This window comes from Lampris incognitus, chromosome 14 (assembly GCF_029633865.1).
Source record: "Lampris incognitus isolate fLamInc1 chromosome 14, fLamInc1.hap2, whole genome shotgun sequence".
Lineage (NCBI taxonomy): Eukaryota > Metazoa > Chordata > Actinopteri > Lampriformes > Lampridae > Lampris > Lampris incognitus.
In genome coordinates, this window is record NC_079224.1 from 23,049,723 (window position 1) to 23,076,319 (window position 26,597).

The following is a 26,597-nucleotide window of genomic DNA, read 5'->3' on the forward strand; positions in this document are numbered from 1 at the left end:
TTGGGTTCCTTAAAAGGCACTATATAAAACTAAGTTGTTGTTGTTGTTGTTGTTGTTGTTGTTGTTGTTGTTGTTTGTTACACTCATGCTCACGGGCTAAATGTGTTGATCTGCAATGTATTTTCAATGTTGTGTAAAACTATTCTGATGAAATTAATACCCCAAGTAAATTTTTGCACAGTAACATACTGAGCACACGGAAAAGCTCAAAACCTTAGACCCCCCAGTTTAGCACTTAAGTACTTTAAGTACTAATTTCATTAAAAACACCAGGCACTGTTTTTTTTTAATTGGTTTCTGTATTGCTCTGTCAGTTCAGTTAACTTGGCACTGCAGGCTATGATAGCAAGCAAAAAGTCATAACATTAGGATTTCAGATTGAGGTATATCAGCACCACTGTAAACAAGTCTCCTCAAGACACTTTACACTGCTTTGTATCTTTTAACAACATGTACAATGTCAGTCATAGTACCCCATATACCAACTGCTAAAGTTACACATTTGACAGGTCCTGCCTTGGAAAATGTCCCAGTTTCAGTTTTCCTTCACCAACAGTTCCAGACTTGATGCGGAGAGGGCGCTAGCTGTTCCAAATGTCTCAGGCTCAGCCAGAGAGGAAAGTCACAAGAAGTCATTACGGCATGGTCAAATTCGATTAAGACAATCCCTATCATGTCATATGCTCATCAACAGCCAATATGCATGAGTCTCTCAGCTGCAGCCCCCCACTGTGCCTGTTTCACCTCTTGACCTTGCCTATCTCCTCACAAAGTATGGAGAGATACTGTGTTAGTTTAACCATCACGATGAGGAAGGTCCCCCCTGTGAGCATGCAGGAAGGCCAGAAGAGCGAATGGAGGACGGCACTGTGGCCGTACAGCCGGGTCAAGAGCACACTGTCCTGCTGCTCGCCAGGGTCATAGTAGCAGAGAACTTGCTGACTTACCTTTAGACGCTCAGAGATGTTCATAATCATGGCCTGCATGACCATGCTATCCTTTTGACACTTGGGCACGTAGAAACACTGCAAGGTCAAGACAAAGGAAACCGGGTTGATCTCAAGGGTAATCAGTCAGTTTGGTAACCTTCCCTCAAAGTTTATGATATTAATTCAAGTTATTTAGTATTTCTTCCCATGTATCATCCATAGATCCAGAAGTCTACCCTACAATTCAACATGACACACCCCCCCTAAAAAAAACTTGAGGCTTACTCCTGTAATATTTTCTGAATTGGGAACAGAAAAGGTCTTTATCAGTTAAACAGGCCAGCATCTGACAGCATGTGTCAACATTTGAGACAGTTCATGGATTCCCACTATTTGCCCCTCAGGCACTATACTCACTTCAGAGCTGGCATCCTGGGTCTCCTCATTGCGAGATAAACGGCTGACACGGCTCGTGTTATTGATGCTCACATAGACCTGCAGACAAGGGTATTTGGCGACTCTCCAGCAGTCTGACCCACAGTTATAGGAGCAGTTCATGTCTGCTGTGACAGTGGAGTTGACAACAACACACACGCCCTCCTCTGTCCACACGCTATGTTGAAACACAGATAATTGTCGAATCACACACAAATAAACAGGTTTTATGACACACATCTTTTGAAGTTTTGCGTGGGGGGGGAATCACCACAACGATTAGAAAACAAGCACAAACACGACTGAATGCTGCTTGACAAGTACTGTTTGGAAAAATAAAATGCCCCCCCCCCAGAATCTCTCACAAACATGGCGCTGCTACCTGTCCGCATAGGAGCGCAGTATGGTGATGCCCAGGACAAAGTACATCATAACGGAAGAGAGGATCATCCCGAGACCCAAGAGGATGGCTCGATCCTCACCAGGCTTCAACGCTGTCACCGTCTTTTTCTTGTCCAGTATATCTACCTCGCGGAACTTCTGGTAGAGTGACCTGGGGACGGAACAGGATGATGAGTCGAAAAGCACATCACTCAAAAACTGTCAATGTCGATGCACTAGCGTGAAAAAAAATGTTTTGAAATACTAGGAGATAGCTGACGGTCAGCTGACCATTGCAGAACATGAGAAATGGCGAGGGTTGAAATAGTGTGAGACACTGTGAGCCCGTTACCTCCTTTCATTCCCTCGGCCTGACCCTCCTGTATTTTTGGCTCCGGCCACAAAGAACATCTTTCCTGATGACCCGCGTCCTCCTTTGCACACCGAGGGGCTGCGGAAAGACTGCTGGAAAGACCTGAGGAGAACATATCTGCGCTTAGTCTACTCTGATTGAAATGACATGTCAAAGCAGGACGGAAGATACTGTACCTTTGGTGCATATTTGCAGCCACATTCACAACCCGAGATGATTCCCCCCCCCCCAAGATTTAACAAAAAGAAGAATAAAGTATGTGTGTTTCTCTCAACAATATGGGGGGGGGGGAGGCAATTTCCCAATCGCCAGAGAAAAGACCTCGGTGTATAAAGACGAGTTAGGACAGCAATACCCCTCCAATTTAGTGCAGCATCTGCTCCCAGCCACCATGTAAACATCCCATTATAAACACAAAGAAATGCTGTCAAGGTGTGACAAGATGATGGATTGCCACTGATTAAAGGTGTTAATGCCGTTGAAGCGCTCATGAAAAACCTACCTGCTGTGGCGTAAACAATTTGGCTGTCAACACAAACTCATTGCGTCTTCCCATGGCACAACAACCTCTTGCTCATGCTTCCCTTCCCATCCCCGCCATGTGAAGTCAACACCATGCTGCTCCCCCAAAACCCCACTGGCTGGCGCATGTGCACATACAAGTAGGCAGCCAATGCATTAGGAGTTACTACGTCTGAGTCACCCCGGGGTCAGTTTCACAATGTGGGTCGATGCAAACTCACTTTCTAGATTACCAAGCTTTCTTAAAACAAAGCATCAACTGGAAAAAATACATGTCACCATGCTGCCACTGTCACAGTAATAAGGTAGGTGTCTTTATGCATGCTCAGTAATCCAGGTCATCACAGAAAGGGGAATCAGTCCATCTCAACGTTGTGTCCAGATGAACTGATTCACCTTTCTGTAATAAGGTCGATGCCTTGGTTCGACTCACGAGAAAAAGTTGACACCGGAGATGGATGGACTCCAAATAGTGATAATATTACAGATTGATGATCTGATCACCTGAACTAATGTTTTTTTTTCTTTTCAGATTAATATAACAACTCACTGAATCATCACTTATTCTCTTTCAAATAAACACGAATATAAAATACCTGCTATAGAGGGGGGGGGGAATCCACATTGTTGACCATTTACTGTGGTAATGCTGGCAAAATTACCGCACCTATATTAATTTTTTTTCAGAAGGGATAAGAGTAAAAAAATGGAGGAAGACCGAGCCAGAAAAGTTCCTCTTAGATGAGTAATTTCCTCGTTGCATGACATTCCCACATTGCTCTGGGAGGAACATAGCTGAGAGAAGACCTCCGCGCACTGCGAGTCCCTTCAAATCCGGATCAGCACGTATAAGCGTCGGCGGGGACCACGGTGTTACAGAGAAAGTGGCATGGCATGCAAACCACAACTGATCAATCCTGCGGTTCATTCGTCCTCTCCATAAGCGTGATCTTTTCACGTTTTCTCCCGTGTAAAAGCATGCCGGACATTACCTCTCTCGAGTGCCTCAAGTTCCACACATAACTGCATTTGATTACAGCTAAACGGGGACATGTGCTTTCAAATGGCCCGCCTCGCTCCGTCTGCCACCTCCGGGGGTCAGGCGAAGCTTATAAGCGCTCTTAAGCAGACACGGAGGCTGAACTCGAAGGGGCCGAGTGACTTCCTAGCTAACAACATGAGGAATGACCGGTGGCACTCGCTTTGAGAGATGTCTGCAGCGGGTCCTCATTCAGACCCGAGCCTGACCTTGCAGGGCTCTCTCCCAGTTAGCTCTCTGTCTGTGCAACGGACATTTTGATGACACAATATATAAGACAGGTGTGTGTGTTTGTGTATGTATATATATATACACCTATGTATGTATGTATATGTATGTATATGTACATGTATATATATGTTGTAGCGTGCATGGATAAGTAGACACTTTGATCCTTTACTAACGGGTCGGACCCTTTAGTCGACTGGTTAACGTTGTCGCTCGCGGAGTGGGGGACACGGGTTCGCGTGACGGTTCTCGGACTGCTCTCCGAATTCGCTACAATATATATATATATATATATATATATATATATATATATATATATATATATATATATATATATATATATATATACACACACAAACCTGTGACTCTCAGGCGTTTTGGTAGCCTCGGTATTAGAGACGACTGTGTTCGTGAATATGCCAGTTATATCAGCCGTCCGTCTCATCTCCTAGCCCCCCCTTCCCACCCACCTCCGTAGGGTCTATTGTTTAATCTGTTGTCTTGTTTCACCCCGTTTATTGTAAAGCGACTTTGAGTGTCAGAAAAGCGCTATATAAGTTTAATTTATTATCACTATTTCATCTGAAAATGGAAAGGCACGCGCATTTCAGCGCAGCTCATGTGACTCTTGGATTCGCTTCAAAGACAGAGGCACCGTGGCTACAACGGTGTACCGTTGTGAGTGGGTGGGCTTAAACACTGAAGGATCTTGTGTCGTTATTGGAGTCAGGTGATGAATTCTATACGAAACTGCCCCGTATTGTCCATTCTTAAAACTACCTCCAGGCGGCTGATTCAGGGTGAATGTATGCCCTGGCTGGTATCAATGATTATTTAAGGCCTGCTGAGTGTGCAGTGTCATTGAATGAAGCAATGGTGGGGGGGGGGGGGGTCTTTTCTCGGCTGAGGACGTGTAGGAGCGCTTCAGTGCACAGGACAGTATGAAAGTGCTTGCCACAGCAGGAATGCATTGTTCAGATATTCCCATTATCTTTTTAATGAACTATACGTCCTGGGGCAGAGGCGGATAGAGTCGGTGGGTCCTACTGTAAATTCTTTTTTGGGTGTGTCCGCAGTTCATATTTCATCCAGCTGACTTCCATCCGGTGAAGCTGCGTGACAGCATCGGTGCATGATTGATAACCAGACATGTGGCAAACCTCAGAATTATATGGGGGGGGGGTATCGTTTACATATATCCATTTGTAATTTCCCCTTCATGGCATTGAGTTCACATTGACTGTTTTTAAAAAGGTTTTTAAAAAAAATTTGTGTGAAGGCGGGAAAAAGTACGTGTAATGGGAGGAGAAACATCCGGTACGTTGTTGACATTGGTCAGGTTAATTTCTAAAGATTTTAGCTTTTTTTTCGGGTTGGTTTGGGGAAGAGCTTCCTCCTGCCTTCCACACTGACATCTACCCTTCCACAGTGCATGATGCAGGGCGGTGGATTCAAAGTTTAGACTTCCTTAGCAAAGCATTTCTCAGGATGTATTTTCTGCTTTGTCCCAGCAGTGATTATTGCCCTCTGGTCAGGCGTCCTTGTGTTTGGCGACTTTAAAAAGACACAAGCTTGACTGCACCGACCCCAGCAGACGTGGGATAAGGCCAGTGAACAGTTAACAACTGTAGCTGCACAAAGAGGAGAATGGCAATGTGATAGTGTGAACACAGTGTGTGTATGGCATTTATGACATATACCACATGTCATAGGCATATTGTACATGCTGTTCATTTCTGTAACACGATGTGGGCTAACGTTTGAATCTGACCATCCATTCAATATTGAATTATATACACCTCTCCCTGCTTAACAATGGAGACTTCTTTTCTTTTCTTTTTTTTTGAACAAGAATACTCTGTTGTAGGGGAAATGATGTGCTCAATTTTCATTACAATTCTACACAGATTTTGATGAAGTAAGCTGTCGTGTACTGTAGGATAACCATATTCCATATGTAATCCCTTGACCGTCAAGGTCTTCCCCTGCATAAAGAGTGCTAAAGATGAACAATCCTTTGTCTTCTAGTCATACCCCCATGCACTTTTAACATGTAGGTCTTGTCTTTATATCATAGCCATTTGGACCTGTGAAAGCTGTATACATGGTGTAACTCTACTCCCCCTAGTGCCAACAATATTGCATCTCTTTCTTTGCACATCCAAAACTATAACTAAGAGGGTCTCACGAGTTGAAACAGCAGACGTAACGTGTCCAAACTGCGAGGTCCTACCTCTTGTTGGAGGGTTGTTATGATAATCCAGATTTGAGTATACAGCTGTCAGCAGTGGCTCTCCAACATGGTCTGAGTCCTCAGAGACAGCAACCAACTACCTCTCACTTAAACTCTTGCCCCCCCGGTGCAAGCAGGATGCCTTTCATACCTGTGTGCGTCATATGAGTTCCCTGTACAATGCCATCATGTTTAAAAAGAGTTGGCCAACCTACAAAGAATATCTACTGTACCTTCAAATAGCAGGCTTTGACCGGCCTCTTTGCGCTGCATTGCTTGGTTTGCTGGGGATGCTGCCACGCACCAACACCAGGATTCAGGAGGGAATTTCGGTAGATAATACAACCACCCCCAACCCCCAACAAAGTCTGTCTTAAATTGCTGAGATTTAGATTATGAGGCGTAACATCGTTGTAAACAAGCGGATAGGAATCTACTTCCACATTCTGCCACAAGGTGTCACTGCAGCCTAATTAGAGACCAATGAACTCTTTCTAGTCTAGTAGATTATTTACAACATATTCCAACGCGATTACCGGTGGCTTTGATATTATAGTCAGGGATAATAATAATAACAACAACAACAACAACCTGTATGAATACAAATTTACATGTTAAGAAACGTGAATGTTTATTTTTAGTTGTAATATAAGACAGCTATAAGCAAAAAGATTTTAATTTTGTTGTAATGTGTGGAAAAACCTTCGTTCATTGCCCCGGGGGGGGGGGAGGGGTAAAAGGGGCTGAAACAGGATTCACAAAGATACAGCTTTGTCTCCCTCTCTTAAAGATTTATTCTAATGCGTCTTTATTTGTAGCGGTTTGGATAATGGGTGGATTACTAAAAAAGAAAATCTTTTTATTCAGTGTATGGTTCATTTCAATACAGTTTGCTTAATGAGTAAATGTACTCATACTCATACTCAAGAGGACCCAGAACGGATGAACTTCAGTCCATGTATTTTCATTTATTCTTGTGCATACGCTTCTGAAAAAGGCTCTCTGTTTTAAAGTGTTCATTAACATGTAGTGTTTTCTATTATATTTAGTCCACTTTTCAGCTGGTCTTCTTTTGCCATAGCGGTCACATTTTCTGTGTCTTCCTCTGTCAAATAGCTTAAGTGATTTCCACCATACTGCTGGTTTAGTCAGCATAGGAATTTCCTGCAACAGACAGCTTCATTAGCCATTTGGGGGTATTCGTTGCTGATCTCTTGTGCTGTTAACCATGAAAGCTAATCTTTTGCAGCAACAGTAGTCTCTGCAATAAATAAATACATACATAAAATTACATCATTCAGTGCCTTTCTTATTTTCCCAAAAATGACTCCTCACCAAGATTGTTCAAGCCCAGCCTTATAAACTACTTAATCCATCCAAATGGTCATTCTCAAACAACTTACTGAATGACTTCCAGGGCCATCGTCTCCCTGAGGAATCTTAGAGAGCTGCTTTGAGCGCGTGTGGAAACTGTTGCTTTGATATGCCCTGGTCTCAGATTTACCTCTAGAATTAAACCAAGTTCCTTCATGCACAGTGAGACAACAAGAAAAGCACATCCGCCATTATGGCAGGTAAAGGGGCATGCCACAAGTACAAGATGGAACGGCATTCATATATTTAAGGTTTAGGCCCAAGCGTAGACACGGAAGAATTGCAAACAGCATTTGTGCGCCCCATTTGAAGGTGAGACAACGTAGGTCTGGGGGATGAAAGGTGATTCTTCATTGTTTCTCTGAGACTATATATAGGTCTTGCTGAGCATGCAGGGAAGGCATGCAGCAGTCTCTCCGCTTCTCTTCCCACTCGCTCCCAAATGGAATTTATCCTTAAATATATTTTCTCAACACTTTGTCATAGATGTATTTTCACTTAGGCCTCGTTCAAATTGCATTTGGTTAGTTGGCATACAGAATGTGCATCAGGCACAGGAAGTACAGCCAAGTGCTAGAACATGGTGGTTCTCTGCATGAAAATCAGAACCACCATGAGGGTTATGAGGTGACCTTGGGGGTCACAAGAATGTACAATGTGGAAAAAAACAAATTTCCATAATTGTATATTCATACAGAATTGTGTATTTCTGCCAGCCGGAGAGATGCAGTTGGCGAACGCATGCAGTATGAGGGTGGGTGTTCGAATTAAAATAGGGATCAATTGGCCACTAAATTGGGAGAAAAAAGGGAAAAATCAGAAATAAATTTATAAAAAAAAAGAATTGTGTATTTGTATAGTGAAATATAAATATCCCTTATTTGTATATTGATATATACAAATGTATGATATTTCAGTCTTTGAAACAAATATCTTTGCCTTGTGAAATAGAAAATGTCAGTGGGTTTCTTCTCATCCTTATTCCTCTTTTATTTGTCCTAAAAAGGACAACTGGCTTTTTTTCTTTCTTTTTTTTTGCAGCTTTAGAAAGTCATAAAATGAAAAGGATGCAAACTGCTTATATATAATTTATCATTTGGCCTGTTTTCTGTGATGGATCTTCTTCAGTTTAAATGTTATTTAACAGTGCGCTCTCTCGCTCTCTCTTTCTCTCTCTCTCTCACACACACACACACACACACACACACACACACACACACACACACACACACACACACACACATTGCCACAAGATCCTTCTGTTGCTAAAGCAGTTGAGAAAGGCTTTGCTTACATGGCTGTAGCCAAGCAATTATACAATGCCAACAAGTCAAAGACATGTTTAACAATGTTGATGCTTTACCAATGGCCCTAGCAACCTTAATGTTAACATCCTGCTCATTTGTCCTCTGCCTCCAAAAAGATACCATATCTTCCAACATCTCCTTCTCACCCCCCCCCCTCTTTTTTTCTCCCCAATTCCCCTCTGAGATAAATAAAGTATTCTGATTCTGATTCTCATTGTACTTGGCCAATTAGCCCACTCTTCCGAGCCGTCCCGGTCTCTGCTCCACCCTCTCTGCTGATCTGAGGAGAGCTGCAGACCACCACATGCCTCCTCCAATACATGCGGAGTCACCAGCTGCTTCTTTTTACCTGACAGTGAGGAGTTTCACCAGGGGGGCGTAGCACATAGTCCATGGGCCAGAGCCCAAAATTTCCTATTTCGGTACACTCAAGGTGGCAAAACTTACTTATCATTTTTGAAAGGATCCATGTCTGTAGATGATATTTTGGTATGATAACCATTCCTGAGTGGCAGCTGTATCACAGTTATCAGCTCATGAAGTTAACCACCCGCTAAACTAAATTGCATTTTAGACGCTGGTGCATATCCTGGTTTAGCCTCATGGTCAGGACATTTTTCAATGTTCTATAATATTGTCTTTGGTATCATTTTAAAGGGGACCTTCTTAGCTTTCATTCAAGCCCTGTTGTGGATATTTCTCACAAATATAGAGGTCACTTGAGCTCTTCAACCCGTCAATAACACACATCTTTCTGCAATTTTCGCCTAAACTATATACTTTCTTTTAGCCCTGTGGCATCTAGGAATATCAGGGACACAAAACACAAAAACTGGAATACTCACAGGACTGTAGAGATTCAGGAAATGTATAATATACCCATACTATTTCATTGTGTGAGGTGATTGTGAACCTTAAATTAGAAGGGCATTATTACTAAGAAACTAACTAGACCAAAGCCAGTTAGTCCATGGGTCAGACCAGATATCGATATCACCCAAGGTGACACAACTTCACTGGTGCCATTTTATTTGGTACACTAACAGAAGTAAAATAATACATGATAACCTTTCCAAATGAGCAGCTATTTCATTTTTCTTTCAGGAAACCTGTTTCTGTGCCTCTCACGATTGTGTATTTGCCCAGATTTTTACAAATATAGCATTTCAACACCCCTGGTACTGATTAGCCTAGCTTAAACTCTGGGACAGTTCTTAGTTGGCCAACAACCAAGGATAACCAGTACTGTGTACTTTCATTCATTGTGCTAAGCTAGGCTAACGTGCAGCCAGATAGCTTTCTACTAAACACATATAGAGGAAACTGGTATCTATCTTCTTGTCTCACTCTGGAGAAGATTGTAAGCTAATTTCCCATAATGTTAGCATGTTCTTTTAATGTATATGTTAATATGATTAGTTAAAGTGGCTACGAGGAACTTTCATCTTGTGTTGATTTTAGCGGCCTCATGTGGACAAAATACAGCTGTTGCATAGCAACTAGGTAATGTATCTATTTGTGGCTATGTAAGATAAATAATGGTAATATGACGCTGGTGAAGCAAAGTAAACTTTGTTTTAGTAGTGTTCATACACCTAAGTTACATGTATTTGTTTGTATGTGGCAGGTGAAAACTGACTGAATATGGCCACTGGTGAACAAGCAAGTTTTTACCCAATACCAAAGCGCCCACGGGTGGAGTGCATTATCCACTGTTCTGATGATACAGATAAGCTGGTTTCACTACAAAGTGTCGACTCATGGAGAACTCTGCTCAGGGCAGCTCAGATACGAAATCATGCACCAGTTTTGAAACTGGCAAAAGACATTCCTGAGGGACAGATTCCAGCAATCTACTACCACAGAAAGTGTCGCAGTATCTTCACTATGAAGCAAATTCTTGATGGCCTCCTTGCAAAAGAAAAGAAAAGTTGTGTCTCTGCTGAAGAGAAACAATCTAAGAGAGTAGCTCGACATGCTCCAAGTACATCTAGGACTTATGATGCAGAGTGCATATTTTGTCAGAAAAACAGCAAATATTCCAAGAGACAGAATACGAGAGAAGTACTGGTGCAGTGTCGAGAACTGCGAGCTGATGCAAAGATCAGGAGCGCAGCCACAAAGAAAAGGGACAGCAGAATCCTTGCCATTGTGAGTAGAGACCTTGTAGCAGCTGAAGGGCACTACCACAGGTCATGCTATAGACTTTACACCAAAGAAGAGGTTTCCAAAGGAGAGGTTGCCAGCAATGAAGATGATGATGCTGCAGCCCAGTATGAAGCTGCTGTGAATAAGGCATACAATGAGCTGTTCCTCTTCATCAGGATGGAGCTTTTTGGCAATCCTCAAGTGATGACAATGACTGATCTCTCTTCTAGACTGGTAGCTTCAATGAACTCCCAAGGCATTGCCCAAGTCAAGGAATCAACCAAGAAGCACATAAGGCGAAACCTGGAGAGTGAGTTTGCTGGAGCCTTGCAGATATTCCCTGATGAGAAAGGAAAATTCCTCCTCTATCCCGATAACTTGTCCATGAGGGAACTTGCCAAAGAAAATCAGTCTCTCAAAAGGGAGCTGCAGACCCTGAAAAGTGTCAGTGCACAAGATGTTATAGCCAAAGCAGCCATCAAATTGAGAGCAGACATTAAAAGTCAAGATGTTCCTCAAACCTGGCCGCCTGAAGTCAAACCAGAAGCAGAATGTCCTACCATTCCAGAGTCGCTCATTATCTTCCTGTACTCTCTACTCACAGGCTCAAATGATCCTGATCATGCATCCCAGAGAGTGCAGTGCCTTCTGCAGTCATTTGGCCATGACATAGTATATGCAGTGACATGTGGAAATACCAAGCCTTCCAAGCACATTGTTCTGCCATTCAGTGTCAAATCGTTGACAGGAAATGTAGAGTTGATAAACATCCTCAACCGACTTGGTCACAGTGTGTCCTATTCACAGATGGACGAGATCAACACTGCCCTGTGTCTCCAGAAACTCTCATCATCAGGGAGTGGCATTGCCCTTCCAGCTAACATCCATCCTGGCATATTCACAACTTTAGCCTGGGACAATATCGACCGTCTTGAAGAAACTGACAGTGGTGAGGGAACATCTCACAGAGTCAATGGGATTGCTGTGCAAGCAAAGCCAGTCAACCCACTTCCTGTCCAACCCATGCCCACTGTTCCCAAAACAAAGAAGAGAAGCATTGATGGACCCCCACCAATGTTACCAACTTACAATGCTGGACAACGGGTAGGGCCACCACAAAGCAAAAAGTCAGATGCCGATACTGCAGCCAATACTAAGCTTGCCAGAGAGAAAAACCTTCTTTGGGTCCTAGCACGCATGTCACAACAAGAAGAACAGTCAGTCAGCAGCTGGACAGGCTTCAACATCCTGACTCGAGGAGAGATGACGGTCATCCCCGACAATATAGGCTATCTGCCTACCATCAATGCTCCAGCGACACAAATGTCTACTGTCAACGAGGTGCTTAACCAGTCACTGAGCATCATGCAGTGCTTAGGCCTGAGGAAGATTGTCTGTGTCTTTGACCAAGCCCTGTATGCGAAGGCTGTCGAGATCACATGGAAACACCATGACAAGTTCCATGATATCATCGTTAGGCTTGGGGTATTCCACACCATCTGCACACTGCTGGCAATAATAGGAAAGCGTTTCCAAGATGCTGGACTCAAAGACCTCTGCATTGAGTCTGGCATGATTGCAGAAGGCTCAATTGCTGGTGTTATGGATGGCCGCAAGTACAACAGGGCAGTGCGACTACACAAGCTCCTGTATGAGGCTCTCATGCGACTGACCTTGAATGGTTTCCTGTCCTGGTTGGAAGAAACTCACAGGAATGACATGGTTCACCTGAATGAGACACTGAAGACCATTGACAGCCTTGGGAAAGAAGTCTCGCAACATGCTTTGAAGGAGGTCCTCGAGAACAGCTCTTGTACACGCATCATGGATCTATTTGAAGTCTACCGTGAATTCCTTAGAGGTGGAAACGGCAGCCTCTCGAACTTCTGGATGTCCTATTTGGACATGGTTGAAATCTTGTTGGGGCTCATCCGAGCATCCAGAGAGGGAGACTGGATGCTACACTTGGCTAGCATTCGAGCAATGATCCCATGGTGCTTTGCTTATGACAGGATGAATTATGCACGCTACCTCCCCTACTACTACGCCCAGATGTCTGAGCTGCCCATCACACACCCAGATGTGTACACAGAATTCATGGAAGGAGGCTTCTCAGTCCAACTGGGCTCCACCAATCCCTTTGGCCGAATCCCTGTTGACCAAGCTATAGAAGAAACGGTGAACAAAGACACCCAAACAGCTGGAGGGACAAAGGGATTCAGCTTGAAGCCAGGACCTGTCACCAAATATTATCTCACAGCTGAGTATAGAAGCATGTACCTCAGACAGCTGAGAGACCTGACAGGTCAAGGCAGGTGCAAATGGTCTCATCCAGATCTACAGAGTCCAAGGATCAAGAGAGATGAAGCAGATGTCCAGTCTCTCATGGACCTTATGGAGAATAACTGGCTCAATCCTATGTCCCCTGATGAGATTGATTTGGTTAGCCTCTCCACTGGCAACATGGCTCCACCTGATGTGACCATAGATCTCTTGAGAGCTCTTGAGAAAGGAGAAGAGGCCTACCAAGCATTCCAGCAAACAAGGTTAGATGCAGACCCACCACCTGTGAAATTCCACGACAAGATGACCAAGCAAAGTCTGAAAACATTCTCCAATGTCAGCACAAAACAAGCTCATGGAAAGAAAGCACAGGATGTGGTTCTGAAGGCAGATAGAAACCTTTTCAGTCACATGATCCTGGTGGCTGAAAGCAGGAAGGTGAATCTGAAGGATGTCCTTGCCTACCCATTGGGCCAACTACCATGGGCACTGGCAAATGCTGATGGGTCCTTACGATAACAAACAACGCTGCACTTGCCAGAGAGCTTGAAAAGAATGTATCTCCTGCAGAAGACATCCCAATCCCATCTACTTCCATCATTGATGGGCTGAGCCTGGTCCAAAAAATGAATGGCAACAACAAAACCTTTGCACAGGTGGCAGAGTCAGCCTTGACCCAGGTCCTCCATGAGGGAGCACAGAGTGGGAGGATTGATGTTGTTTTTGATGTCTATCACCAGACTTCGATCAAAGATGCTGAACGACTGAACCGGGGTGGAGACATCACTCTCCAGTACAAGAATCTTGCAAGGGGACACCACGTCCAGCAGTGGAGAAAATTTCTGTGCAGTTCCTCCAACAAGACCAGTCTCATCAAGTTTCTGGTGGAAGAGTGGAAACTCCCACGATACAGAGCTATGCTGCATGGCAAGGTGTTGTACATGACCTGTGAGGAAACCTGCTACAAGTTGACAGAAGATGGGTGTGAGGAAGCAGCAGAACTGCACTCCACACATGAAGAAGCTGACACCCGTCTGCTCCTGCATGCATTGCATGCAGCAAATGCGGGCTCAAAGTCAGTTATCATCACAGCTGAGGACACTGATGTCATGGTGCTTTGTCTTGGCTTCCAGAAGGACATCACCTGTCCCATCTACCAGAAGTGTGGGACTCAGAACCGCACACGGTTTGTCGACATCACCAAACTGGCAAGTTCACTTGGAGACAGCATCTGTGACAGCCTAATTGGCTCACATGCCTTCACAGGCTGCGACACTGTCAGTGCATTCGCTGGTCGAGGGAAGCTGAATGCCCTTAAGATAGTGAGAAAGCACACTTCCTGCCAAGAGACTTTTAGTCAACTGGGACAGACATGGAATGTGAGTGATGAGCTGTTCCAGAAAATTGAGCAGTTCACCTGTCGGATGTATGTTGCTAATAGCAGCACTGCTGAGGTGAACAAACTGCGTTACCAGCTCTTCTGCACCAAAAGGGGAGAGGTTGAGTCCAGCCAGCTGCCACCATGTAGAGACTGTCTCTTTATGCATGTTCAACGAGCCAACTATCAGGCAGCAATATGGAAGTGCTGTCTGCAGGCTAACCCTGTGGTGCCAAGCCCTACTGAGTATGGATGGACAGACGATGAAGGCAAGCTGGCCATTTACTGGATGCGCTCCCCACCCGCACCAGATGTGGTCTTGGAAATGCTAACATGCAAGTGTGTGCATTCATGCAAAATGCCAAGCTGCATGTGCCTGTCAAATGGACTTCCATGCACAGACATGTGCAGGTTACAGACCTGCAGTAACCAAAAACAGCAGGATGGTCCACAACTGGACTTTGAACTTGGGGAGTCAGATGATGAGAGAGCAGTTTGATGAATGACAGTGTGATGATTCTGATGGTATTACTGTGGTAGTAGTCTATTGATGCACAGGATGTTGATTCTGGACTTGGTTACCCAGAGCTTGATAACAATAATGTAACCATATTCACATATACCCATTACCCTACCCATTACCATTACATATACCCACTAATGATATGGGATTACATGTATCATTGACTAAGTATATGTAAATGTCAATGTTGTTTAAAATATTAAAATAGTTCATTACCTCACTATGGTATTCCTTTTTATCATGTACACTGCTCAAAAAAATAAAGGGAACACATAAGCAATGCAATGTAGCTCCAAGTCAATCAAACTTTTGAGATATCAACCTGTCCAGTTAGGAAGCAACACTGATTTGTGACTCAATTTCACCTGTTGGTAAATTGTCTAATTTCCACCAGGTGGAAATTAGACAATTTGCAAGACAACCCCTATAGAAGGAATGGATTTGCAGGTGGTAGCCACAGACCATTTGCCTGTCCTCATCCTTTCTGGCCGATCTTTGGTTAGTTTTTCATTTTGCTAGTGCCCTCACCACTAGAGGTGGCATGAGGCGGTATCTGCAACCTACAGAAGTTGCTCAGGTAGTGCAGCTCATCCAGGATGGCACATCAATGCGTGCTGTGGCAAGAAGATTTGATGTGTCTCCCAGCACAGTGTCCAGAGCATGGAGGAGGTACCAGGAGACAGGCCAGTACACCAGGAGACGTGGAGGGGGCCGCAGGAGGACAACAACCCCGCAGCAGGACCGCTATCTGGTCCTTTGTGCAAGGAGGAACAGGAGGAGCACTGCCGGAGCCCTACAAAACGACCTTCAACAGGCCACTAATGTGCGGGTTTCTGCTCAAACAGTGAGAAACAGAATGCATGAGGATGGTATGAGGGCCCGACGTCCACAATTGGGGCCTGTGCTCACAGCCCAACACCGTGCAGCCCGATTGACCTTTGCCAGAGAACATCTTGGTTGGCAGATTCGCCATTGGCGCCCTGTGCTCTTCACAGATGAGAGCAGGTTCACACTGAACACATGTGACAGACGTGAGAGAGTCTGGAGATGCTGTAGAGAACGTTCTGCTGCCTGCAACATCCTCCAGCATGACCGGTTTGGCGGTGGGTCAGTGATGGTCTGGGGAGGCATATCCTTGGAGGGCCACACAGACCTCTACGTGCTAGCCAGAGGTACCATGGCTGCCATTAGGTACCGGGATGAGATCCTCAGACCCATTGTCAGACCATATGCTGGTGCAGTGGGCCCTGGGTTCCTGCTCATGCATGACAATGCTCGTCCTCATGTGGCCAGAGTGTGTCAGCAGTTCCTGTATGTCGAGGGCATTGATGCTATGGACTGGCCTGCACGTTCCCCAGACCTGAATCCAATCGAGCAGCTCTGGGACATCATGTCTCGTACCATCCGCCAACGCGATGTCGCACCACAGACTGTCCAGGAGTTGACCGATGCCCTGATCCAGGTCTGGGAGGAGATCCCTCAGGAGACCATCCGTCGTCTCATCAGGAGCATGCCCAGACGTTGTAGGGAGTGCATACAGGCACGTGGAGGCCACACACACTACTGAGCCTCATTTTGAATCGTCTTGAAGAATTTCCACAGAAGTTGGATCAGCCTATGTTCTCATTTTCCACTTTGATTTTGAGTATGATTCTGAATCCAGACCTTAATGGGCTAATGATTTTGATTTCCATTGATCATTCTTAGGCTATTTTGCTCTAAACACATTCCTCTGTCTAATAAATAAAGATTTTCAGCTGAAATATTTCATTCATCGAGGTCTATATTGTGTTTTTAGGTGTTCCCTTTATTTTTTTGAGCAGTATATTTTGATTGTGTATTTAAACAAATGTATAGAGACCAGTTTGTGACCTAACTGGCTTTGGTCTAGTTCTCATTTAAGGCTCACAATCACCTCACACAATGAAATAGTATGGGTATATTATACATTTTCTGAATCTTTACAGTCCTGTGAGTATTCCAGTTTTTGTGTTTTGTGTCCCTGATATTCCTAGATGCCACAGGGCTAAAAGAAAGTATATAGTTTAGGCGAAAATTGCAGAAAGATGTGTGTTATTGACGGGTTGAAGAGCTCAAGTGACCTCTATATTTGTGAGAAATATCCACAACAGGGCTTGAATGAAAGCTAAGAAGGTCCCCTTTAAAATGATACCAAAGACAATATTATAGAACATTGAAAAATGTCCTGACCATGAGGCTAAACCAGGATATGCACCAGCGTCTAAAATGCAATTTAGTTTAGCGGGTGGTTAACTTCATGAGCTGATAACTGATACAGCTGCCACTCAGGAATGGTTATCATACCAAAATATCATCTACAGACATGGATCCTTTCAAAAATTATAAGTAAGTTTTGCCACCTTGAGTGTACCGAAATATCGTCTGGCCCATGGACTAACATGGGAGGATCACGCTATTCCCCCCAGTCCCCCAAACATGCGCCTCGACCGACCAGAGGAGGCGCTAGTGCAGCGACAAGGACACATAACCACCTCCGGCTTGCCACCCGCAGACATGACCAATTGTGTCTGTAGAGATGCCCGACCAAGCCGGTGTCAGTACTTGATCTACTCGCCCTGCTCGGGGTCCTGCAACTACAGATGACATCACTACTTCATGCATTATGATTGGGTAGGGGCTTGAGTAGAGGGTAGTTCAGTTGAGGAACCACGGGAAACAGTAAATTGATGGTAGACGCAGCTCGGGGCTTTGGCCCTCATACCTTTACTAACCAACTCTATGTCAGTGTGGATTGTAAAAAAACACACAGCTAAATAACTATAAAGCTAGTGTTAAACAATGCTAGCTAGCAACATAATCCGTGACGTCATATGTAGTCAAAGGACCCCGAGTCGATATTGTACCCGAGCAGAAATGGAACCCACACCGGAGGTAACACGGGGATTCGATCCCTCTCACTTTTTATTTAAAATAGCGGGACTCTATACTACCGGTTTAATGTCTAGAATAGGGGTTGTTTTATAGACACAGACAGCACTTAGATTATATGCATCCTCATGATGTTTTCACTGCCCAACGGCTGGGCCTATTCATGAATTCATAAATTTACATATGAATATGTACCTCCGTGTGTGTGGGAAAAATAGATCAGAGAGATATTTGCTCAGTGCGTAGGGAAGATTCGATTCACAATTCCCCTGTAGTGAATCATACATTACATAAAGCCTTGCATTATGAGAAATTTGCTTTGCATCTCATTACAGCTGTTTGCTTGACCGGAAGCACTCCAACGCAGTGGGAGTGAAGGAGCTCTTATTTTTGCTTTTCACCTGCCTGAGATGAAAGGATGGACAAAAAGTACCCATAATGGAACTCATTAAGTTATATTGGCCAAATCCTTCTTTGGTGTATTTAGCATTGGGCTTGCCAAACAACACAAATATGTTGTGAAACTGATCCATATTCTCCCTCTCACAGCTGAAGAAATAAATACACATTACATTAATGGCATAAGGCATAACAGTATAATGGCTTTAGGCATATTGCATATTTTTAACTATACACAGCCCCTGTAATTGTCTAGTCCCCTTTAGTGTTGGGTCCATTTGTAGAAAGGCCCTTATGATATATACATTGCAATCTTTCCCTAAGTAAAGAAAATAACTGTATTCAAATGTTTCCATTCTAACAATATAATACCTTATCACCCACCCATATCAAAGCAATGCAATGACATGACGGAATTTAGAAATTACAAGTGGCATACATGTGTTGCACACCCAGAAGGATATTATAATAAGAGGTGTGTAATGGATGAGCTGTTGAGAAGTTGACAAAAAATTAGCACTTAGATAACTGAGTGGGAGGATCAGAGATAGTGTTGATGCTTGGAGGCAGCAATGACGAAAAACATCAGTGGACTGCAGCAGCATACAGTATCTGTTACAGCCCAATCCATCACATACATACAGAGGGGGGTAAAGGCCACAGAGCAACCTATCAGATGTAGAGCTAATGTCAGCCTTTCACACTGTCAGTTTTACTCGATGATTATATGCAAATCATATGTATCTACTGCTACGATATTGGCCATATTGGCTTGGCTCAAGATGATAAAGCTGCTTTGATCAAAGACACTGATATACATTAAAAATGCTCCATCTAGGAACCTGCAAGTAGAGATGTCACTTTGTTGTCGTGATAAGCTGTTGATATATATATATATATATATATATATATATATATATATATATATATATATATAGTGTGTGTGTTAAACTGTTTATATACAGTGTGTGTGTGTGTGTGTGTCTGAAGTGTTTGTAAACATGTAGTAAGTGAGGCAACAAAGGAGCAATATGTATGTGCACGTGTGCTCCTGTTCTCCCTTGTAAGACTATATACATATATTATTATTTTGTGGCAGGAAAAAATATTACAACAATGGATGCATGTCTGTGAATGTTCTCATTCATCCAGGTCATGGTTATCCAAAGGAGTTGAATCAAGTGCAACTGGACTTGGTATATATCCGTGAATATATCTTTTTTTTTCACGGATATATACCAAGTCCAGTTGCACTTGATTCAACTCCTTTGGATAACAATGGATGCACTGAATTCATGGAATAGTGGCTGCCATTGTATGACCACAAGCCAAATATTCAGCATTTCATGGTATGTCATCATCTCCCATAAGGAAAACTCAAGGCGGCAAAGCAATTTGTGGTGGGATAAAGCTAGTCACATTTACACAAACATACTGGTAGGCTATGACATCCCAACACTGATAGTGTCCTTTTGAGAGATCAGACATCTATTTGAGAGATCAGACATTTGATTTTTTTTTCTTAAAAGGGGGGGGGGTCTTACGTCTAAGTATACCAGGGGTGGCTGCAGTGAATTTTTGAGACAGAATGAGAGCATCACCAGGATCCAATATCACAGCAATGTTTTCTCACAATCGTTTTTTTTTGGAGGGGGGGGGGTCTGTTTGCATGGCACAAAATTCCAAACTAGCAAAATATCAGTGTAAAATACAGATTTCAATGATGATGTCAGCTTGTTATTGACTTTCCCCAAACTGAATGACTGAGCAGAGGGGGTGGGGTGTAATTAAGCCATCGCTCGTGATGACCAGTCAGGCAAAAATGAGATGTAATGGGGGATGGGCGTGGTACTGTTATGACTGGTGCTTGGCTGCTGGACAAGCATACAGGGGCCTCGCTCGTTTTTTCCCCCTCCCATCTCCGTCTGATCGGTCAACTTTTTCAGAGTAACCATGGCACTTTTCTGCTTCAGGGAACATACAAAACGGAGTATTATTTGATATTTAGGCCACCGATGTCTACGACAGTCTGTAGTATTTACAGTGATATTGTTTTGCGAATCGGACAAAATCTAAAAATTTCTAGCATGTCATATTGTATATACTGTTCATATTGTATATACTGTAAGTGCTGTTGAACGTTAGCGTCAATATTTATCATTGGCTAATGTAGTAACATTGGAGCAAATCAATATTAAATGGTCAGTGAAGGGGTTGAGTACAAAAGAAAGAGGCTGAGTACAACGTAACAGGGGCCGCCCCGTGTTTATCTTCACACACAGCTTTCAGCGAGTGATGAGTGATGTATGGAAATAATACAGTACTGTTACAGGCAGCCCATTTTTGCAGTGCGGGTCACTTAGCTGTGTCGAATGTCTGAAGCCATTGCTGGCTCCTTACCGCCTGTCTCTCCTTTAATATGGTCGTTAATTCCTGTGCGAAATCAATCAATCTGATAATCGATAAAAAGAGATAACATGGTTTGATTCAAACACAAGAATTACAGAAGAAATCGTCCATTGAAAAGTTTAAAACAAGTAGGTACATGGTTGCGGAACACAATCGTTAGCTTAGCCTGCTAGAGATAGCTACTTTCTTAGCTTGTTAGCAGGCTTTGAATGATAGCTAGCCGATGATCTGCTGGTACTCCAGAGAGGGTATTTTATAACGCTGTCCTTGATAAAGTTTCATCATCCTTAGTCAGTTGGAATCGGATTTTATGTATTACGCATCTTTATTTATTTTGGTAGTTTTCATTCTCAGACCCACCAGCACAACAGACATAAAACGCCTTGTGGTATGTGGTGATGATGGGCACAGCCGCCCAAGAAAATGTTAGTAGCGTTAAGCTAGTTAGCTCGCTCCTACACACGTTGGCTAGCGTTAACCCGAATCGGAAATAATGTAGTGCGAACCTTGCTAGCCAACGCTACATGACCTCAGACAAGAGGCTGAAATTGTTCTGCGGTGGTGACTAGGTAGGCGCATTTGTGTGAAAGTTTGCTTGGTAGTTTAAACTGTTTCCGATAGAGATTTTCCCGCACATTCACGTAGTGGTGACTCATGACATGTGGCCAAATGGCAGCCCAGCGTTAACCCACATACCCCGTGAATAACAGCTAACGTCGGTGATTCCTATTCTCCATAAATGCAGTGCGGCGTCGCCCAACGGTTTTATTGGAAATGAAAATTGCGCCGTTTTGGTGTCAGTTCATGTCCACTAAGTGTGAGCCACGTATTATGGCAAACTACTAATCGTTGAGCGCCTCAACTTACGTTATCTGAACGGGCACGCTCGTCTGCCGAGTCCATTCACTAGCAGCCTCAGGGTGGGGGATGGGTTTGCATTTCCGCAACTGGCGAGCCTCGCTAGTCGAGCTACTGTAGCTCGTCTAGCTACCAGCAGGCTATCTTAATGACATAATTATTGTAATCGATCTACGCGAAATCCACCTGGCATGCGGAGGGCCAGCTGATCTAGGCTTGCGAACCATTCTGAAACGGCGACAAAGATCAAAATTAATAGATGACGCAGAATAGCTCAGTGAGGACATGACAATCACTTGCTCAAACCCAACGCCGTGGTTGTTGACCTTATTTGCTGATGCCCACTGGTTACTAGACGACAGCACCTCTTAACTCTTACGATTACTGAAACGTATTTATTCTGAATTAGTTGAACTGCTGCATTTCTTCCTCCAGATTTTCGCCTCTGATGAGTACCTTTATTCCACAATCACAACCCGTTACTATTCAAGAACAGGCTTATCATACAAGTATCCACAAGGTGTTTTGATTACGACTCAGTTGACACAGTTTCTCCAATTTTTTTGGCGACACACCCCTTTTTTAATAACTGTTTCTCCAATTGCTTCGTTGGCCATTCAGTGGCAACCTCACTCAATCTACACCCAATATTGGCTGTTTGCAATAACAACACCATAGTATCAACTACCCTGGCATGGCTGCATAGTTTTTATACATACAAGACTTCGCTAAATAAACTTAATGTGAAAGATTTTACTATTGCCTTTTCAGAGATACGGGGCATTTAAACAACCAAAGCTCCGTCCGTAGCGATTTTCCTTTTCTGATTTACTCACAATGTTGTTGACCTGAAGTCCACCACTTGTCATTACTCTGCTTTGAATTTATTTGTTTCAAGATGGAATGAAATGTTGTTCCCTTTCTCCTCTCTCAGAGGTCCTGCTCAGGAAAACGGAGCTATGATGAATATTTGAGGAAGACTTGATCCCATGGGTAGTGTATCAAAGTCTATTCAACTAATGATTTCTTTCTAATATGTTCATTTAGACTACTATCATCCTTTTTCTTCACCTATAGACCTACATTTACTTCCCTTTTACAATCCCTTGGTATGTTGTTATGGCTCATACAGAGGAAGGGTCTGTGACCTGCTTTGTACTGTAACCAACCAGAGTGAGTGGTGTACAAGATGTTTTAGATATGAACTACAGAAACTCTGATTCCCTGTCTCTACTATGACATGAAGCAGCTTGTGTAGTTTGAAAGAGACATACTAACCATTCCTGTGGGTTGTATAGTTGTATATTGTAGCGAATTCGGGGGGCAGTCCGGGAACTGCCACAGCCGGTACGCAAACCCGCACGTACAATATGTTTGTCACTTCTGTTGTGTGTATGTGTGTGTGTGTGTGTGGGGGGTCCTTTTTCTTTGCTTCAATCAGTACCATCCACCAACCCCTGTGGATATTTACTAGTCATATTATGCTTCAAGAAAGCCAAAATATTACACATAGCACCTTTGCACCATTCTTCCTGAATGAAGAAAGGGGAATGAATTCGTATGCTATCAATCCACCCTGATGAAACCATTTCTGACACAGAAACAAAACCTCACAGATATAGGCCAAGTAAAAATCTTAGTATTTTATAAACCACCTTAAACCTGAATGGATATGAATTATCCCTGCCACGCGGTAGCCTTGGAGGGGATATTGCGTTTGGTTGCATTTGTGTGTGTTTGTGTTTGCGTGCGCATGTTTGTATGTGTGTGTCTGTCCGTCTGTCTGTCCGTGGCTAATCTCACATACTACTGGGCCTATCAGCCTGCATTTTTTTTTTTGCAGTTATGACTGTATGATCAAGAACTTCTCGCGGTTGCAGTGATTCAAAACCTTTAAAAAAGTTTGTTCTAGCTACCGCCACTCCCTCTCTTCATTCACTCTCTACCTCGCTTGACCAACGCTGCTCTCTGTCACTGCCTGATATAAGTCTAACGTGTGCATGCGCAGCTCACATCTACAGTTGATTTAGATCAGGCAGCAATCGATAGTATTTTGCGAGTCAGCAAATCATTCACTGCTGACCTCAGCATAGGAGAACTGGAGGAACACTGGATGAACCAAAAATAATAACCTCTGTCTTTATCTTTATAATATAATAAAGCTGGGTAAACCATTTAATGCTCGTGCATGTGCGACTCACATCTACAGTTGATTCAGATTGGTCAGCAATATGATCAAAAGATATTAAGAATTTTGATAAGCCAAAAAAATACAAAATTTATAAAGGAGTAACTTCCTTTAGGTTGCAGTCAAAACAGGAAGTGTTGCATATTTTTGTCGTTGCCCGATCTGAGTCAACAGTAGATGTGAATCGAGCAAGTGTAAACGGTTTACCCAGCTTTATTATATTGTGAAAATAAAGACAGGGTAAGGGTTAGACCAAAATGGTCATATAGCAAAACTTTACTTTTTGGAAAATGCAAGTTCATATTAGACTTGGTCACATTCATGCGATGGTCTGCCTAGGAGGCTGTGCATCCACAAACTGACAGGCAAAACGTTTTTATTTGGTAGATTTTTAGCTTGAGCACTGCATATTTGAAACTTTTTTTCCCATGTTTCCCATTCAATCAACATGGGCACTGCACATAAGTCTTATAATGGCAGGAAAAACGCTGTTTTTTCTTTCCGTGTGCGTATATGTATCTCTCCGCTGCTAATCTTGCATACTACTGGGCCTATCAATGTTTGTGCACAGTTATGGCTGTATGATCAAGGACGGTTTGTGGTTGCAGTGATTCAAAACCTTAGAAAAACCTGTTTTATACCGTAAATGAGTGCTAACTCCTCAGCTGGTTTTTCACCCAAATCCAAGCACCAGACAAGGGGAGATAAGCCTGGCGGGGATCTGCACTCTACAGAGTCCACTCATGTAGTTTTTTAGTGTTTTTTTTTTTCTCTGACTTTAAACTTCTGTGGCACATGTTGCACTGACCACTTATTTCCCGTCAGTTGCTAGCATGATGCGTTACTCAATGGCAAGTTTTTATCAAATCCTTGGCCTTGTTCTGTTGGTACAGCTTCACCGTGAGGAGTTCCAACTACCAGGATCTCACTTTTAAGCATGTCAGCACTCGGCGAAGTGCTTTTGCTAGGTCCCAGACTTGTTTCAATTCGTCAACCTGTGAGGATCATGAGGGAGATGTGTCAGCTCCTCAGTGGGTTTGCATGAAGGAAGCAGGATGGAAGTTCTGTCCCTCATCCAAGCCCCTTGTTTCTTTCTACAGACATGCCAAAACAGTGCAAGTTCTGCTTGAATAAATACACTGTACACATTATGCCAAGGATGTAATTGCTTAGGTTTAAATCCCATTCTCTCAAGAATTTTCAGGTACAGAAAACCAAGCCTCTCCCAAAAAGGAGGCTTGTAATTATTTCCATTTGTAGGTTAATGAATGGAAACTGTAGCCCTGCCAAGGGCCAGGAGAGTTAGAGAAAGGGAGTTAAACTTCATTATTGCTGCATCATCCCTTGTGCTTGTCTGCTTTGCTTGTTGTTAAACTGCAAGACTTAGGTCAAGCTAGGTGATAGTTTTTCCTTTCTCTTTCCCATTTAGTACTGAGCTATGTAGCTGGCTAAGGCTGGGCAATAATTCAATATCAATATTCAGATATGATACACAGTTTTGTTGTCTAAATTAATGGTAACAAGAATCTATTAACAAAAATGTCTCACTAAGTGAAATTGAAATGTTTGACGAAGTATTATTTGAAAAGTAGTTATGGCATAATATACTTTGCATTACCAAACAGTTCAATTCCATGGACCTCAGCTGGATTACTAAATATTTTTTTTGCATATGTAAGAAGATATTATTTAGATATTGTTTAAAATTTCCTATGAGTATCGTGATATTATTTTCCGTATTGCCCAACTTAGAAATCTCGGCGTTATTCGCTAAGGCTATGCACTTCCGTAGGGGTGGGGATCTCTAGGCACCTCGCCATTCGATTTGGTTTCAATTCAGAGGGCTATGATGCGATTATAAAACGACTGTTGATGCGTCAACATTTTTTATTTCTACACTAATTGTTTAATTCACCATAATCGGTTGACGTTCTGTTAGCAAGGCGCGGGCCCTTTAAGAAAGTGTTTCCGGGTTGACAGGATGGAGCTACGACTATGATCGTTTGAGCAGCGCCATGTTGCTCGTGATTTTGTACGGAAGAATAAATGGCACACGCGTTCATGTAGTCAGTGAGAGAAATTGTCCGTCTCCACTTTCCTGCAATTTCCACATTGATGACCCCGGCGTTTGTCTGCTGGACGTTTCCAGAGACAAATCTTTATGAACATGATGACTAGTGCAGTTGCTCTCCAGCTGTCGGGAGTCGTCCGCCTCGGCTTGGTTCGCCCAGACTGAAGCGCAGTTCGCATTGCGGGAAATCACCGCGGACGCCACAAAATACTATCACGTGGTGTCGGCTCTCGGCAGTTCAACAGCAGCCAGAGTGGTGAGCCTCCTTAAAAATCCTCCGCAGCAGGATAAATACGAGACACTCAAGGCTCACCTGTTGAAAACTTTTGAACTTTCTGACGCCGAGCGGGCCAGCTGGCTCTTCTCTCTACAAGGTCTCGGTGACAGTAAGCCGTCCGAATTTATGGACAGGATGCTGGATCTCCTGGGAGAGCACAAGCCCGACTTCCTCTTCATCCAACTGTTTCTGCGACAGCTGCCTTCTCAGGTACGGGCTGCTTTAGCCAACACCGCCATCACTGACTGTCGTGCTCTGGCCAAGGAGGCTGATAAACTTTTCCTGACTTGTCAACAGCACTGCGCGGCCGTGTTTTTCCCCCCTGCCCAGAC

At 43.5% G+C, this 26,597-nt stretch overlaps 2 protein-coding genes across 2 annotated transcripts in view; one reads left to right on the forward strand and one right to left on the reverse strand.

Annotated features, from left to right (window-relative positions):
* Nucleotides 1-740: 740 nt before the first annotated feature.
* Nucleotides 741-21,766, reverse strand: LOC130123633 (calcium-activated potassium channel subunit beta-2-like). Its single transcript, XM_056292866.1, has 5 exons — nucleotides 21,739-21,766; nucleotides 2,098-2,220; nucleotides 1,747-1,917; nucleotides 1,347-1,542; nucleotides 741-1,025 (listed from the first exon to the last, which is right to left on the reverse strand). Exons 2-5 carry the CDS (start codon nucleotides 2,154-2,156, stop codon nucleotides 741-743), a joined length of 711 nt encoding a protein of 236 aa, XP_056148841.1. The 5' UTR covers nucleotides 2,157-2,220; nucleotides 21,739-21,766.
* tbl1xr1b (TBL1X/Y related 1b) overlaps nucleotides 20,864-26,597 on the forward strand; it is a 35,645-nt gene continuing 29,911 nt past the window's right edge. Inside the window, exons 1-2 of the mRNA XM_056292865.1 lie at nucleotides 20,864-20,999; nucleotides 22,664-22,722. The gene's annotated coding sequence lies outside the window, so the exon portion shown is untranslated. The remainder of the gene's footprint in view (nucleotides 21,000-22,663; nucleotides 22,723-26,597) is intronic.

What these genes read in the sequence shown, in the direction of transcription:
- LOC130123633 (XM_056292866.1), bottom strand. Translation starts at nt 2,156, where the DNA reads ATGTTCTTTGTGGCCGGAGCCAAAAATACAGGAGGGTCAGGCCGAGGG. An exon ending in GGCCGAGGGAATGAAAGGAG is followed by an intron (nt 1,918 to 2,097) that starts GTAACGGGCTCA and finishes TTCCGTCCCCAG; the next exon opens with GTCACTCTACCAGAAGTTCC. An exon ending in CCCAGGATGCCAGCTCTGAA is followed by an intron (nt 1,026 to 1,346) that starts GTGAGTATAGTG and finishes TTGACCTTGCAG; the next exon opens with TGTTTCTACGTGCCCAAGTG.